This window comes from Orcinus orca, chromosome 19 (genome assembly GCF_937001465.1).
Source record: "Orcinus orca chromosome 19, mOrcOrc1.1, whole genome shotgun sequence".
NCBI lineage: Eukaryota > Metazoa > Chordata > Mammalia > Artiodactyla > Delphinidae > Orcinus > Orcinus orca.
This window is the reverse complement of record NC_064577.1, coordinates 34,300,621-34,317,701: the sequence shown is the minus strand read 5'-3', so window position 1 is coordinate 34,317,701 and position 17,081 is coordinate 34,300,621. Positions and strand designations below refer to the sequence as shown.

The window sequence follows — 17,081 nt, the reverse complement described above, 5'->3', positions numbered from 1 at the left end:
AGATGGTAAACAACTGTCCGGTCTCCTGCAACCACACAGGCCGGGAGCCCAGCACTGCCTGCAGATGTTCACGGTGGAGCCATATGTGTGCCTTCAGCCCTGTGGACTCCTCCCGCCTAATGCAATTCCTCCAAAAGGTCACCTGCATGCACACAGCCGCAGAAACCATGCAGGCTCTCTGTAACTATCCTTACAAGCACAATGGGGTCTGAGATCTTTGTAACAAAAAAAAAGAAAAGAAACCAGTCTTGGTGGTTTTTCAATGACAGTACCTTTCTCCATTCACATATAACCCGACTTCAGAGCTGGAAGTTTCTAACCTTTACATACAAAAAGCGATAAACCCTCAAAAAGTTAAATACAGAATTACCGTGTAACCCAGCAATTCCACTCCTAGGCATACACCTAAAAGAAATGAAAACAGGGATTCAAACAGATACGTGCACCCAATGTTCATTAGCAGCATTATTCACAATAGTGAAAAAATGGAAATAACCCAAGTATCCACTGACAGATGAACAGATAACTAACAGGTGGTCCATCCACACAAAGGAAAATTATTCAGCCATAAAAAGGAATGAGGTTGTGGCACAAGCTACAACATGAACTTAACCTTGAAATTCTGAGTAAGGGACTTCCCTGTTGGCACAGTGGTTGAGAGTCCGCCTGCCGATGCAGGGGACGTGGGTTCGTGCCCCGGTCTGGGAAGATCCCACATGCCGCGGAGCAGCTGGGCCCGTGAGCCATGGCTGCTGAGCCTGTGCATCCGGAGCCTGTGCTCCGCAACAGGAGAGGCCACAACAGTGAGAGGCCTGCGTACCACAAAAAAAAAAAAAAGACTCTGCGCTCCCAATGCAGGGGGCCCGGGCTCAATCCCTGGTCAGGGAACTAAATCCCACATGCATGCTGCAACTAAGAGTTCGCATGCCACAATTAAGGAGCCCACGAGCCACAACTAAGGAGCCCACCTGCCGCAACTAAGACCCAGTGTAACCAAATAAATAAGTAAACAAATAAATAAAAATAAATACAAAAGTTAAAAAAAAAAGAAATTCTGAATGAAATAAGTCAGACACAAAGGACAAATCTTGCATGATTCCACTTATATGAGGTTCCCCAGAGCAGGCAAACGCACAGAGGCAGATAGATTCATGGATATCAGGGCTGAGGGGAGGGGAAGGGGGAATTAGTGTTTAAGGGGGACAGAGTTTCTGTTTGGGAACATGAAAAGTTTTGGAAATAGATGGTGATAGTAATGGTTGTACAACATCGTAAATGTAGCTTATGCCACTGAATCGTACACTTAAACATCATTAACATGGCAGATTTCTATGTCGTATATATTTTAAAATGTTTTTTAAAAATTAATAGTGTAATAGACTAAAGCCATTGACTTAGATACTTAAAATAGGTCAACTGTATGTTAGGTGAACTATATATCCCAATAAAGCTGAAAATAACCTCGAAAAGGATCCTTGAATTCACACTGAAGAAAACGAAAGTACTAACAAGCCCCTTTGCAACAGTCTCACCAGCAGCCCACAGCCATCTACCCCTACCCCTGGTTTAACCTTCGACCAAAATACTCCGCTCCCAAGGGCGGGAGAGGGCTGAGTATGAAATGAAGCACACACACACACTTTCACTCAAGGAGAAAAGCATTTTAATAGAGAAAAACACAACTCCTACTCCACACACTAAGCCACAGACGTCACATTACGGCCGTCACTTTTCTTACAGGCTGGAATGTCCAAACAGCTCAAAACTGCACAAAGGTTAAAAATCAGGGAAGTGCACAATCATCAGGAGAATGGGAAGGTGCCAGGAGGGGTCAGGAGCAGTGAAGAGTGGGAACCCAGGCACAAAGGACCATGGGGAGGGACTGGTCGGGAGACAAGAGAGGTCAGCACTCTGCAAATGAAGGCTGTGGCCACAGCCAGGACTCACCCACCGGCGCCGGCTGACCCCAGGCCCCACAGCCACTCCACCAGGGAGGCGGTGCGGCAGCCACAACTTGCAGCCCCTTCCAGAAAGACAGGAATGCCTCTGAGGCTGACTTTGGCTTGAGGACCACCCCCCCAGAAGCCCTTCCTTAGACCACACAGCCCACCAGGACACCGCCACCCATACCCCAGCCCCACAGCTCTCGGGGTCAGACAGTGGCTCTGCCACCCTTACCAGCATTTCCCTAATAACTGCACAGTTCATCCTGTCTTGGTATCTTCTCAGAGTACCCAGACTAATGCTAGAATGCTATTCAGAGGCTAGTTTTGGGATGATGTCTCAGAATACAGCCAAGTAGGGAGCGCCACGAATTGGTCCCTCCACCAAACCAACCAGTAAGCTGGCAAAAACAGAGAGAATCAAGTTTTTCAGCACTCTGGAATCTAATCAAAAACCTGCCACAACCAGGGGAGTGCTTAGTGAAGGAGGAGGCTACTAAATTTCAGCATTTAAGAAACCTCTAGGGACCTCCCTGGTGGCACAGTGTTTAACAATCCGCCTGCCAATGCAGGTGACACAAGTTTGATCCCTGGTCCAGGAAGATCCCACATGCCGCAGAGCAACTAAGCCCACGAGCCACAACTACTGAGCCCACGTACCACATCTACGGAAGCCTGCGCGCTCTAGGGCCCGCGTGCCGCAACTACTGAGCCTGTGTGCCGCAATTACCGGAGCGCACGCACCTAGAGCCCATGCTCCGCAATGAGAGAAGCCACCGCAATGAGAAGCCTGCACACCGCAATAAACAGTAGCCCCCGCCCACCGCAACTAGAGAAAGCCCACGCACAGCAACAAAGACCCAATGCAGCCATAAGAAAAAAAGAAAAAGAAACCTCTGTTAGGTCACTGGCTAAATGCTAAGATAACAGAACAGAGACTTCAGTGACCAAACATAACAGGGAATACAGTCGTTGCAAAAAAAAGGTCTGGAAAAAGTCACTAAATGAAGAGACGACTAACAGTCTTCAACAGCAACAGCAGCAAACTGCTGGCAAGGGAGGAGAACCTGATTTCCAGAGTTATAACATAATAAAATGTCAGAATGTCCAGTTTTCAACCAAAAAATAACAAGGCACATGAAGAAACAGAAAACTATGGTCCATTCACAGGAAGAAAAAGAAACTGACAGAAACCACCCCTGAGGAAGGCTAGACAGTGTCTTACAAGACAAATACCCTAAATCAATTTTCTCAAATAAGCTCCAAGAGCTAAAGGAAACAAGAGAACAATGTCTGTAAAAACACAGAATGTCAATAAAGAGACAGACTATAATAGAGATCACAAAGAAATTCCGGAACTGAAAATAGAGTAACTGAAATGAAAAATTCAGCTGAGGAAGGAGAACAACAGCAGATCTGAGCAGGCAGAAGGAAGGACCAGAGAACCTGAAGACAGGGCAATCCAAACTATCCAGTCTGAGGAGCAGGAGAAAAGTGAGTAAAGAAAAATGAACAGTAAGTGTTAGACCCATCACCTCTGGAGCCTACTCCAGGACAAGACCACTGTCGCCTGCACGATCTCTCCCAGGCAGGAGACAGCACAGCTCCACGACCCACTGGCCACGCAAAAGGTCTGCAGAGAGGCTCAACTCATGCGGAGGGCACCACAGGCAAGAGGCGGCCAGCCACTCAAGTGAAGATCATGGGCCAACTCACCGTATGTGACATCTCAGTTTTTTGGCCACAGCTTGACACTTTTCATCTACAACAACAACAACCACCATGCACTCTCATTCTGGCTGCTTGTGGTCGGTGGACACTGCTGACATCGTGAGATACGACAGACACACACATGCCAGTGGGTCTCAGGCATGAAAAGCAGAGAGAGCGCTTTGGTCTCCTTCAAGTTAAACTGGAGTTGGCACCACACAGGCGGAGACTTCATCTTGACCCACCACACCCTCACATACCCACACACTCTCACACATCTATTTTCACAAATAAATGTGTAAGTCACTTAGGATGGAACAAGAGTAAATAAAAGCACAGTAGTACATCTCTGTGGCCTTGGGGTAGGCAATGACTTGTTAGATATGACACCAGGGGCACAAGCAACAAAAGAGAAGACTGATAACCAGACTTAAAACTTACAACTTCAGTGCATCAAACAATACCATCGGAAAAGTGACAAGACAACCACAGAGGAGAGAAAATATCCACAAATCATACATCTGATAAAAGACATATCTGTAAAGAACTCATAACAATAAAAAGACAAATAATCCAATTTTTTAAATTAGCAAAGGACGTGAATAGACATTTTGCCAATGAACATATCCAAATGGCCAAGAAGCACATGAAAAGATGCTCAACACCATTAGTCAGCAGGGAGATGCGAATCAAAACCACAGTAAGATACCACTTTACACCCACTAGGATGGCTATTTTCAAAAACAAAAAAAAACAGAGAAAAACAAGTGTTGGAGAGGATGTGCGGAAACTGGAACCCTCATACGCAGCTGGAGGAATGTAAAGTGGTACAACCATTTTGGAAAAGGGTTTGCAGTTCCTCAAAAAGTTCAAGACAGATTTAGCATGTGATCCAGCAATTCCACTCATAGGTCTATACCCAAGAGAACTCAAATCACATGTCCACACAAAAACTTGTATGCAAATGTTCAGGGCAGCATTCTTCATAATCACCAAAGGTGAAAACCCAAATGTCCATCAACGATGACGGGATAAACAAATGTGTATCCATACAATGGAATATTATTCAGCCATAAAAAGGAATGAAGTACCACTGCTACGTGGTGCAGTAGGGATGAATGTTAAAAACATTACACTAGGGCTTCCCTGGTGGTGCAGTGGTTGAGAGTCCGCCTGCCGATGCAGGGGACACGGGCTCCTTTCCCGGTGCAGGAGGATCCCACGTGCTGCGGAGCAGCTGGGCCCGTGGGCCATTGCCGCTGAGCCTGCGCGACCACAGCCTGTGCTCTGCAACGGGAGAGGCCACAGTGGTGAGAGGCCCACGTACCGCAAAAAAAAAAACATTACACTAAGTGAAAGAGGTCAGACAAGGAAGACCACTACTGGAGATTCCATTTACATAAAGTGTCCAGAAAAGGCAAAGTTACAGAGACAGAAAAAGATCAGTGGTTGTCTAGGGCTGGTGGTGTTGAGGGAAAATGGGGAATGACTTTTCCTGAGTATAGGGTTTCTTTGAGGGAAAATGAGATTAGATTAAGATGGTGGTTGCACAACTCTGTAAATATACTATAAACCACTGAACTGAACACTTTAAATGGGTGAACTTTATGGTATATAAATCATATCTCAGGGATTTCCCTGGCGGTGCAGTGGGTAAGACTCCACACTCCCAATGCAGGGGGCCCGGGTTTGATCCCTGGTCAGGGAACTAGACCCCAAATGCGTGCTGCAACTAAGAGTTCGCATGCCACAACTGGGAGCCCACATGCCACAACTAACGAGCCCTGGAGCCGCAACTAACGAGCCCACGGGCTGCAACTAAGACCTAGCGCAACCAAATAAACAAATTTTTTTTTAAAAATCGTATCTCAGTAAAGCCGCTACAAGAATAAGCAGAAAGAGCCCATAGAAACCAAGGGTCCTCTGCCCTGCTTGTGCTTCACAACGCCAAGCACACAGCCAGCACCTGCAATACCCCCACAACTCAGCTGCTGAGCTGCACTCTTCTTTGCACAGACGTCCTTGTTCCGTACAGAAGTCGCCCTCGGGGTACATGGCGTCTTTGGTGACACACTCCTGCACAGGGCCCTCTCCATCCTTCACAGGCATCCCTCCCTTCTGTCCACAGAGGCACAGCGGGCGGCTCCCAGGGACACCCACCACAGACAAGCGCCCCCATGCGGCCGGGCCCGAGAGCTGGCACGCACAGGCCTGGAGTTCGGTGGTCTATCTGCACCAGCCGCACTGTGTCCCTGCTCAGGCCCACTGCCAAGCTTCCTCCCCATCCCCTCACTGGCGTGAGCCTTGTTCCCAAAAACCATGATGTCACCCCAGGGGCTAAACACAGTGGCAGTGCACACATTCTTAATGGGCAATAGCACCCTCACGAAGGTGAAACTGGTTCTGGGGGACAAGACAATCTCAGACATAACAACAGCTCGCGGCCCTCCAAATCCAGACCTACAGTGTACGTGTGCTATTAAACTTTCACAGCAGGGAGAAGAGGCATCAGGAATCAGAAAGGCCAACATAAGAAAGAAAGCTGAGAGCACAGGTCTGGAGGGCTCTCTCCTGCAACACTCATGATGGTCAGGGAGGGCAGAGGCATGGTATGTGCTGACAGCCGGCCACACTGGGGAGGGGGCCGGATGAAGCACCTCGACACGCATAAATGGTCTTGACCAGACAAAACTGAGCTTCATACTCACCGTCCGGGAGTCGGGAAGGGAGCAACAGGCCTCGTCTGCTCAGTTCCGCCAGCGCCAGACACCCGCCATGCCAGGCGTTGTCTGTCTCCTGGAAACTGAAAGCACAAAGAGCCTGAGACCCAGCACGATGCCCCCCACAGCCCAGAGTGAAAGTCCACCCCCGGGCCAAAAGCCTCACTAAAACCCTGAGTGAGTTTATAAAATATCAGTCAGTAACGAGATAAAGTACTCCAAATCAGCTGAAGATAACGGCCATGTTCAGGTCTCCGGAGAATGAGTAAAAATCCTGGGTCAGCCTCACACACCCCAGGAAGAGCAGCCCACACACGTGCCCACTGCACCTTCGGGCCAGAGCAGCTAGCTCTCTCAGCCGTTTAAGCAGTTGCGCCGCTCAAGAAACGCTGGGCTTACAACACAGTGACTACACCAAATGAAGGTTAGGAAAATGTTCACAGGAAGGGCAAGGAGACCCCCTTTTCATGGAGCCCCTGCTGGCTTGAATGATGAATATTGAGATTAGGAAGTTAGAATCAAACAGCATATACAGAACTTGTTTTGTACTGTTTGAAACAGACTTTCAATAAACAACTGAAAAGCCAGTCAACTCATAAGCAAAATTTCGTATTTAATAAAAAATTCCTGAAGTGGTTTGGAAGCTCTCATGTTTAAAGGTGCAGCTCTGGCATAATAACTAGCGAGAATAACCCTTTCTTACATCAACAACTGCTTCTTACATCAATAACTGTTCTGAGAGTTTCCACGCCTGGCTGCCAAAATAAACATGGAAATATACTTCACCCAAAAAACCAGAGAAATTACAGGACTCTTTCCAATTCTGAATAAATTAATTTGATGGCAAAGAAATGTTTAGGAAAACCAAATAAATTGCATCACTGGCTGGCAACAAACGCACGAATACTCAGATAGGATAGAAGTTAGGCTTATCTTTTCACTCAAAATACACTTAGCAGTGTCTCCCACGTGCCAGGCCCTGCTCTGGGCTCTGCGGAGACACGCTGACCAAGACAGACACAAAAGCTGCCCTGGACCTCGCCAGCAACCAGTGACTCAATTCCAATTATAACTTTCTTAAGTTCCAGATGTTTATCAAATGTCTGTCCCAAAGACTATATGACCGTTGCCACAATTTAATATTGCACTTTGTGTACTTCAGGATTTCAGTTGGAGAGAAGTGCTTTCTGCTTTCCATAAAAGATTTAATGACATTTGGAAGAACCTGATAAAAGGTCAGCAGTACGATGACTCACTTATCACTAAAACAATCACCAGTCACGCCATCGTTTCTCAACTAAACGTGTGTGCGCTGTAGCTTGTCAACAGCTGTGGACAGTGCAGGACCTTGCGTCAGGCTGTAAAATGCCTGTGGCCCAAGGCGGCCGAGGAGGACCACGGTGTGCTGCCTGCACTGCTGCCTCTGCTCTGCCCACTCCAGGAGGACGTGGACCCTCTCCAAGGCCAACCTGCACAGCGGGGATGGACGCAGACACTAGGACGCAGAGTACCGAGTACCGCCAGAGTGCCCAGTGCCTGAGGGCAAGCTCCTGTCCCAGAGCCAAGCCCCAGACGACCGTGGGAGGGCCCGGGGTCTCAGAGGAGTGGAGACAACAGCAAACAGAAGGGCTGAGACAGCAGGCTCAGGAGAGAGGGGCCAAGATGGGCTCAGGGCCACTGGCCTCCCATCGGCAAGGGCACCCAATGAGGACCATCTGGAAGAGCAGAGTGGGGCGGCGTGGAGGGCGTGGGATGAGCGAAGAAGACGTTCTTATCCTTCCACCCACCTCATACCCACTGTCCCTAGAAGGACACGGAGAAAGGGGGACGGTGCGTGCAGGGTGCAGAGCAGAGGGGGACACCCCATCACTTTCATCTCCTTCTGAACTTTTAACTGCAAACAGCCCTAGAACTCAAGGAAAAGCCTGGGAAGGAGCCGTGAAGAGCATTTCCTGCTGAGAGGGGGCTGCTCCCGCGGCCACAGCAGCACCACCATGGCACACCCAGGACCCAGGCCGCAGGGCTGAGGCCCGTCTGCTGACTGGAGAAACCCCCGGGCTCAGTGCAGATGGCAGACACAGAGGACCCGGCAAGGCCTCCCGGAGCAGGCTGCTTGCACCCACCCTGGACTGGTGGGTCTGGGCACCATCTCTGGGATCCTGTCCTGAGGCCATCGAGGGGCTAACGCGTGGTTTTCTAAGTGGTGGGAGGGGTAGGGGAGTGCAGGTACTGAAGGGCACCTGCACATTCTGGGGCGGGACCTGGGAGGGGAGCACAGGGCCTGAGGAGGTCCTCTGGGGCTCAGTGGGAGGCCCCAGCCACATAATCTGGCCCAGAAACAGGGCAGGGAGCAAGGTAACAGTCCCAGGAGTCAGGTGTTCTTACATGTAAAGGAATTAATGTCCTATTTCTGACCCACTGAAGAAATGGCTGGCAGCTCACCACATACCCCAGGAGGACATAAAAGGAGGAAGGAGACCAGAGCGGCCTCTGTGCTGGGTCGCCAGCCAGCCCGGCCACCCTGCCAACCTCACACCCCAGCCCAGCTGGTACCTGCTTCTCCCGGCTGCGCTGACTCCTTTCTATGGCCTGTTCTGCAATCAGGAGTTTCACGCCCACTGTGTGAGGTCCTGTCCAGGGAAAGACTGCCTCCCCGAGGGCCCACTCAGGCCCCTTCACTCAATGTTGCATTGGGCTTCTGGCCTTGGGAATCTGGAGCAGTGAGACCATTTCTACCCTCCACAACCCAGACACAAAGATCAGAGGAATTCATTAAAACGACAAAATAAAGGCAAAGCAGCATTTGGAGATTAACTAGGACGAGTGAAACTGGACTAAGGTTGCAGGCCGAGAGCAAGGAACATACATCTGACCAGAGAAGCATGTTTTGGGAGAAAAGATGCTAGCATTCAGGGGAGACACGTTGGGGTGAAGGGCTCACAGCCCTTGAGGCAGAGGCACAGCGGCTAGAGAAGTAACAGGGTTTGAGAGCGGGACGGGAGGGGACCCAGGAGCGCATGGGAGGGGAGACTGCAGAAGGAGCAGCAGAAGGAAGGGCTGGACAAAGATGGCTTCAAATAGCCAGAGTGCTGTGCAGAAACACTCTAAGGAAGGAAAGAGGAAAGCGAAGCGCTTGAGGCAGACAGCCACCGCAGGGGAAGGGGCTGGGAGGAAAGGCCGGAGGCCCTGGCTCCTCCATCCTCCCAAACCCCCCGCGCCCCTGGTTGCCCTGAACCCACACCTCTTCACCCAGGACCAGTGGGGTGCCCGTGTCATCTCGTGCCCATCAGCAAGCCCCCGAAAAAGAACTCCAGGAAGACACTCTACAACAAGCCAGCAGAGTCATCATGCAGACCCACGGTTCTACAGAGTCCCGCGAAGCAGCACGTGTCTCCTGCCACAAGAAGACACAGTGGCCACACATGCAACATTACTCTGAAACAGTAGTGTGAAACTGTTTCCTGCAGTCCTTAAACCTCACCAATCAGGCTCGGGGCCCAGGGCAGGAGAAGCCCGTGCCCCTGGGACCCCGTGGGCCAGCTTGGTGACCGAGGCCTGAGTGCCCATGAACACCAATAGCACAGCTCTCACACGCATGGGGGCACCAAGAAGAGAAGCAACCGGCTGACAAGGGTGGGACCACAAATGGGGGCCGAACACAACACCCATTCTCAAATCACCTGCTTCTGAAAGCAAGGGGCAAGCAGAGCAAGAGTCCTCGTGAGCAGCTGCACTAACGCGGCCCCCCCAGCCCACCTGAACTGCACTAACGCGGCCCCCCCCTCAGCCCACCTGCGCTGCACTAACGCAGCCCCCCCCAGCCCACCTGCACTGCACTAACGCGGCCCCCCCCCTCAGCCCACCTGCGCTGCACTAACGCGGCCCCCCTCAGCCCACCTGCGCTGCTCGGGGCTCTGCCCTTTGCCCCTCGCCTGCAGGCCCCAGGCTCAAACTCCCACACCTGCCACCTGCACCTCCCGGCCCACACCTGCACCTCGGGCAGGCCGCGGGTCCCCAGGATCCCCTGAGAGGTGAGGACGGATGCAGCACAACCACTGGCACATGTGGCTATGAGATTTAAATCTGATGAAATTAAATAAAATTTGGAATTCAGACCTCAGTCACACTAGCCTCTTTTAAGATCTCAACAGCCCCAGATCTAGAACAGGCCGTCATCACAGAAAACTCTCTCGGACAGAGCAGCCCTGGTTTCATTCCAATGAAAACAGGTTTCCTTGAAGGATACGTTTCTATGTGTGGACACGCGCAAAACTGACCTCCTTAAGGTTTTTAAATGTAACGGAGCCTAAGCTGACAAAAGAAATATATCAGGGTGGGATGAATTGGGAGATTAGGATTAATATATATACTAATATGTATAAAATAGACAACTAATGTATAGCACAAGGAGCTCCACTTCACTGTACAGTAGAAACTAACACAACATTGTAAAACAACTATACCCCAATTTTTTTTAAAAAAAGACGTATTAGGGGCACACGCGTGCACACACACACACACACACACACAAGAAATATATCAGAAATAACTAGAGTCCTCAAATTTAACTTCAAAAGGAAAAGAAATGGCTTCAGAGAATCTGATAACTAGCTCAACTGAAAGAAAACGTAGGAGGAAGTAAGGAAAGAAAAGCCACTGCTCTTACCCAGAAACACATCTACCCCTCTGATCTCCCCACATACCTGAAACAGTCCAGCACAGACCCGGCCACATCATCCGCCAGCTCTTTGGGAAGTCTTCCAGCCAACCTACCGATTCTGAAAAGCAGAAGCAACGTCGTCAGCATCAGCAGCCCATCGAGGGCACACGCTACACTAGGAACGTCCCGAGTAACTGTCCTTCTCTCCAGAGGATGGCAAAGAGGCTGATTCTGCTCCATAAAAGCCACCTGCCCCATCAGGGAGCCCATCACACTGACATACAGAGACAGGACAGGCATCTGGGGGACCAAGGCAAAGGGAGCCCACAGGGCAGGTGCACTTCTCAGACAGTCAACGGCTCCCAGCTCAGGCCATAAAGGTCCATCCCCTGCTGCATGCCAACCGGGCCGGCTTCCATCAAGTCACTGCCCAGGCTGGGTCCCGGCCAGCGGCGCCCCAGAAAGGCCCACCCTCCCAGCCCATCGTACTCCAAGCAGACAAGACTTTGGGCTCCGAGGTTGGCCAAAAGCCCCCGTGTGAGCCTCCTCTCCCCGGCATTCGCTATGTGAGTGGATTGGCAAGGACACCCGTAACCTCTGTGGGGAGGGCCCACGGGCACCTTCACCCATTTTCCTTTTCTCCACAACATCTCCTTTGTACTCTGTCCCCTAACCCGCCCTGGCCCCACTGCGTGTGCTGGGGCGCCTGTGTTGGCTGTTCCCTCAGGCGTAGCAGAGGGGGATGCCAGCCCCTCCTGGGGGCTCTGGAATCAAGTGAGGCTGTGCAGCATCTGCTCTCTACATGGGGGGCCGCCCCTGGCTGTGGAGGCAGGAGGTGGGGGTCGTGGCAGTGAGGACGTGAGGAGCAAGGAAAGGAACACCTGAAGGTAAAAAAGGCAAACGTGCTCATTCCAGCCAGAAGGGCAAGAACATGAAGAAGCCACTGACCAACCTCAGTGATTTTCTTGAAAATTAGAACAAAAAGCAGTAAATGTAAATTAGGAAAAAATCATTCTACCTTTTAAAACTCTGGGAGCTGTTTGCAGCCCTCCAATTCCACAGGAAGTACTGAATGATTAAGGAGACTCAGTAGACCTGCAGGCATCTGGGGCATAAGCTGTGAGCCCCCAGCCCAGCCCCCCGACCAAGTGCAGTCACCTACCCTTTGGCCGCAGACCACCGCACAATCGTGTCCTTGTCCTTCAGCCCAACCAGCAGCTGCTCTGGAAGAACACAGGAAGGCCGGTCTGTGAGCCCCACGGAACCACCCAGAGTTTTAGATGAGCTCTCAGTTCCCAGCTTTAAGGTAACCCACCCTGCACACCACTCAAAACAGTACCATAAAGGCAATTACATGAAGAATCTCAATTCTAATCACAATAAAAGGACATTTCCTTCTGTATGTCTTTAAGTCATCACTTAAGGGCAATTTCTGTCTTAGCTCCTAACAGTCACTGGGCAGAGAGCACCAGCGAGGAAGGCCAGAGGCCGATGAGGGAGGCTTCCCAGAGAAACCAGCTTCTGCCAGAGGCTGCAGAGAGCAGCTCTCCTAGGGACAGGGTCTGAGAAATGCTCAGCCTCTAGGAAAGGCCACACAGAGGGCTCCCAAGCAGTACAGGCCTTGCAAGCCGGTCAGTGGAAGCCCTGGTGGAGGGCACATGGCAGCACAGGAAGCCTGATGCAGAGGCAGGACGGAGCCTGTGGAGGTGCACAGGTGCACTGCGACCAGGGCGGTCTAGGGCCGCAACGGGGGGCGGGGAGACAGCAGATGCACACAGCCCCAGGCTCACCTCCCACCCTGCAAAGACCAGAGGTGGGGCCAGGTCCCCTGCAGGTCGAGATGAGGTGGCCCCCACTCACCTATCACGCTCTCCACCTCCTCGGGGACGTCGTCCTCTCCGTCGCTGTCAGGGGTCTCGGTCTGTATCCCTGGATCTCTAGGACTCTGGACACTCAGCTGCAGGCCCGCAACCAAGGAGCGGCAGCCACGCTGGTACCTGCAAGAAGCAAACAAACACACCTCAGACCTGCTGCGACAACTTGGAGCTAGAAGATCCTGATGACTGAACTCAACAATTCAGTGTCACTGTGAAAATTCCATGTGCTTTACAGGTACAGGATGGACAGGAAGGAAACTGAGCAGTAACTGTCACCAGCATGGATTGTCAAGGAAGATGACAACCTCATCTGAGCCACAGAACATAGGTTCACCTTCTAGATGACTCAGAAACCCTCACGTGTCGGAAAGCTTTCTTAGCAGAAAGGCAGGTGACAAAGCGTGACAACAAGAATGCACCCAACAGGGCTTCCCTGGTAGCACAGTGCTTAAGAACCCGCCTGCCAATGCAGGGGACATGGGTTCGAGCCCTGGTCCAGGAAGATCCCACATGCCGCGGAGCAACTAAGCCCATGAGCCACAACTACTGAGCCTGTGCTCTAGAGCCCATAAGCCACAACTACTGGAGCCTGCGCTCTAGAGCCCGTGAGCTACAACTACTAAAGCCTGTGTACCTAGAGCCTGTACTCCACAACAAGAGAAGCCACTGCAACGAGAAGCCCGCACACCGCAACAAAGAGCAGCCCCTGCTCGCCACAACTAGAGAAAGCTGGTGCGCAGCAACGAAGACCCAACGCAGCCAAAAATAAATAAATAAAAATAAATTTAAAATTTTTTTAATTATTTTTTTAAAAAAAGAATGCACCCAACAGAAATGGCAGGGAGGGCACGTTTGAACCCACTGGCCTTGGCCTTATTTCCACAGGCTCTGCCTCCAGGTCCCACCTGAGCAGAGCCCCACCCCCTGTCTCCGGGCCAGATGCCTGCCTTCCACACCAGGGGCCACAGCTGGTCCATGCCAGCTCCCACAGATCCTGCCTCCTGAATGGCTCTCACCACTTCCTGCCGCCCACACCCGCCTCCCCACCTGCTGAGGCCACCAGCATCATCTCCTGCAGCGCCATGAAGGGGCCAGCAGCACACACCAGCTCAGCTGTCTGACTGCACAGCCCCTGAACCTCTGCCTGCCTCAGTTTCCCATCTGTAAAATGAGGCCCCACCCAGAGGGCTGTAACGAGGCCAGGTGGGAGGATGTGCACAAAGCACTCAGACCAGGCCCTGTGCAGAGAAAGGCCCAGGAACGCCTCCCCTCCTAGAAGCAGGACAGGCACGCTTGGGCCTGACTCTGGGGCAGCCCCATCTCAGGACAGGGCCTGGGGCATAAAAGGTGACCGGTCGAGTTACAGCATGATTACTGGGGGCCACAGCCTAAGGCCAAGTCCAGTTCCAGATAACTGGGGCTTCAGAGACAGAGCCAACTCAGACACTGTTTAGCTGTGGCCTTGAGGCCTCAGATTCCGTGAAACAAGGATGGTGTGGGCAGTTCCCAAGATGGAGGTTCAATCAACTGCCAATGGCCAGTGACTTAATCAACCATGACTATGCAATGAGGCCTCCAATAAAACCCAAAAGGAAGACTCCCCTGGAAGTCCAGTGGTTAAGACTCCGAGCTTCCACTGCAGGGGGCGCAAGTTTGACCCTTAGTCTGGGAACTAAAATCCCGCTTGCCACGTGGCCGGGCCAAAAAAAAAGGAGTGGGTTAGGACAGCTTCCAGGTTGGTGAACACAGGGAGAAGCAGGAAGGGTGGGGAACTCAGAGGGCATGGAAGCCTTGTGCCCTCTCCCCAGGCCCTGCCCTCTGCATCTCTTCCACCTAGCCGTGCCTGAGTTATAGCCTTGTATAATAAACCAGTAATCTCAAATAAAATATTTCTCTGAGTTCTATGAGCCGCTCTAGCAAATTATCAAACCCTCCAACCTGTAGCCAGACTGTCAGAAACACAGGTGACAACCTCGACTTGCAATTGGGGTTGGCAGAGGGAGGAGAGGTGTTGAGGCGGGGGGAGACAGTCTAGTGGGCTGAGCCCTTAACCTGTAGGATCTGGTGCTGTCTCCACAAAGACAGAGTCAAAACTGAGTTACACAGTAGGACACCCAGCTGGTGTCCGACAACTGCCTGGTGTTGGTCTGGAAAAGAACACACATCAGAGTTGTTGTCAGAATCAGAGCAGCAACAGGTAACTGAACCAAGGAGAACGTCACCAGGCACCACAGGATTGTGGTCAAGATCATAAAGCTCCCGGCAAGCAGCAGGCACTGGGCAACGACTGTCGACACTGTTACTGTCCTCCAGTGAAGACACACGAGGACTCTACCTCACAGAAAAAGTTCTCGATATCGTCCAGCAACCAGGGACCAGACAGGCTGCCACTGGACTTTCCCTCCTGACTTAACCACAAATCTAGACAAAGTGTATATACCAACCGCTGGCAGGCACAAGATGACAACCAAGGCATGGCTACAATCCCTCAGAGCAGGGAAGCCCCCAGGTGCACCCAACTTCCCCTCTGCTTCCTCCCAAAGGCACTTTCTAAACCACGGCACAGGAAAGTACAGCCCGAGCATAGCCGCCGTCCTGCTGGGCAGAAAAAAGAAATCTTGACTAGTGAGATGGCTACTAAGTGGGGATTGACGCTGAAGGAAGGGGAGCTGAAACAGCATCCCAAATTCTCCCTGGATCCTCAGGCAGCTGTGAGGCGTGTGAGACCCAGACGCGCCATCAGAGAGCAGCTGGGAGGCCAAGAGAGCCAAACAGAGTCCAGAGGGCAAGTAACGCTGGGCAGTCACTGAAGTGTGGGTCCAGCAGGAAGGACTGAAAGGCCACGCATGAGACATGAGCGGCTGCTGCAGGAGCAAGGGCCACACCCCAGCAGGGGGAACTGAGAAGGCCTGCGCCCCAGACAGCAGGAGGGGCAGTGCGGCCAGTTACCTGCCTGTCACTAAGGGGAAGGCAACCAAAAAGGGAATGAATCTAAAAGATAAAAAGGGGCTTCCCTGGTGGCGCAGTGGTTGAGAGTCCGCCTGCCGATGCAGGGGACACAGGTTCGTGCCCCGATCCCGGAAGATCCCACATGCCGCGGAGCGGCTAGGCCCGTGAGCCATGGCCACTGAGCCTGTGCGTCTGGAGCCTGTGCTCCGCAACGGGGGAGGCCACAACAGTGAGAGGCCCGCGTACCGCAAAAAAAAAATAAAAAGAAAAAAGTAAAAAGAAAATGTATCCGAGGGGATAAAATGAAAAAAAGACGGAAGAGAGAGAAAACAAAGAGCAAGACGGAGACTGAACCCACCACATTAATGATCACACTCAGTGTACAGAGAGATACAGACTGAACAAAGTAACTGGGGTGCTAAATTACTCTCCTTCCCACATAAATGCTTGGAGTACTTGTGATAGTTCATTTTAATGTGTCCAGTTGACCGGGTCACAATGCCGAGATATTTGCTCAAACATTATTCTGGTTGTGTCTGTGACCGTGATTGTGGGTGAAATTAACATTTAAGCTGTGGGCTTAGCAAAGCAGGTTGCTCTCCCCAGTGTGGTGGGCCTTGCCCAATCCACTGAAGGCCTGAGGATCACAGACAGGCTCCCTCTACCCCAGTGAGAGGGATACTTCCTGCCTTCAGACTCAAGTTGAAACATCAGCTCCTCCTGGCCTCCAAGCCTGCCAGATGTGGGGACTTGCCAGCTCCACAAGCATAAGCCAATTCCTTATGATGAGTCTCTTTACACGCACACACCAATTGGTTCTGTTTCTCAGGGGAGCCCTAATACAGCACAGAATGTTAATTTTCCACAGCATCTGCAAAGTAACCACTAACATTTAGTCTCATAAACAACTTACAGAACAAGCTGTATACAGAACACCTAAAAGGTATTTCAGTAAAACATCACTAAAACATAACACACTTCTCTGGAATTTCCTATAATTGGAGACAAACTTAATCAAATAATTCCTCCCAAACCACACAAATGAATACGTGAAATAAAACTGAAGACTGCTAAAATGCAGTACCACCCCCAGCACAGCAAACAGTCTGTTTCCGGGGGAGCCACTACTTCAAAAGAACCCTTAAGACATCGTTTCCATCCACAGGCAGAGACAGCTCTCCTTTCTGAGTAAACCTCGAGGAAGGAGCCCATGACCCAGACT

At 51.4% G+C, this 17,081-nt stretch overlaps 1 protein-coding gene across 4 annotated transcripts in view; it reads right to left on the bottom strand.

Annotated features, from left to right (window-relative positions):
- Positions 1-17,081, bottom strand: part of TBCD (tubulin folding cofactor D) — a 176,468-nt gene that overhangs the window by 112,333 nt on the left and 47,054 nt on the right. For all 4 annotated transcript variants that reach the window (XM_004275611.4, XM_049701841.1, XM_049701842.1 and 1 more), the window contains 4 exons: positions 12,894-13,030; positions 12,196-12,256; positions 11,077-11,151; positions 6,362-6,456 (listed from right to left, as the gene is read on the bottom strand). In XM_004275611.4, the coding sequence (XP_004275659.1) occupies positions 6,362-6,456; positions 11,077-11,151; positions 12,196-12,256; positions 12,894-13,030 (368 nt within the window). The remainder of the gene's footprint in view (positions 1-6,361; positions 6,457-11,076; positions 11,152-12,195; positions 12,257-12,893; positions 13,031-17,081) is intronic.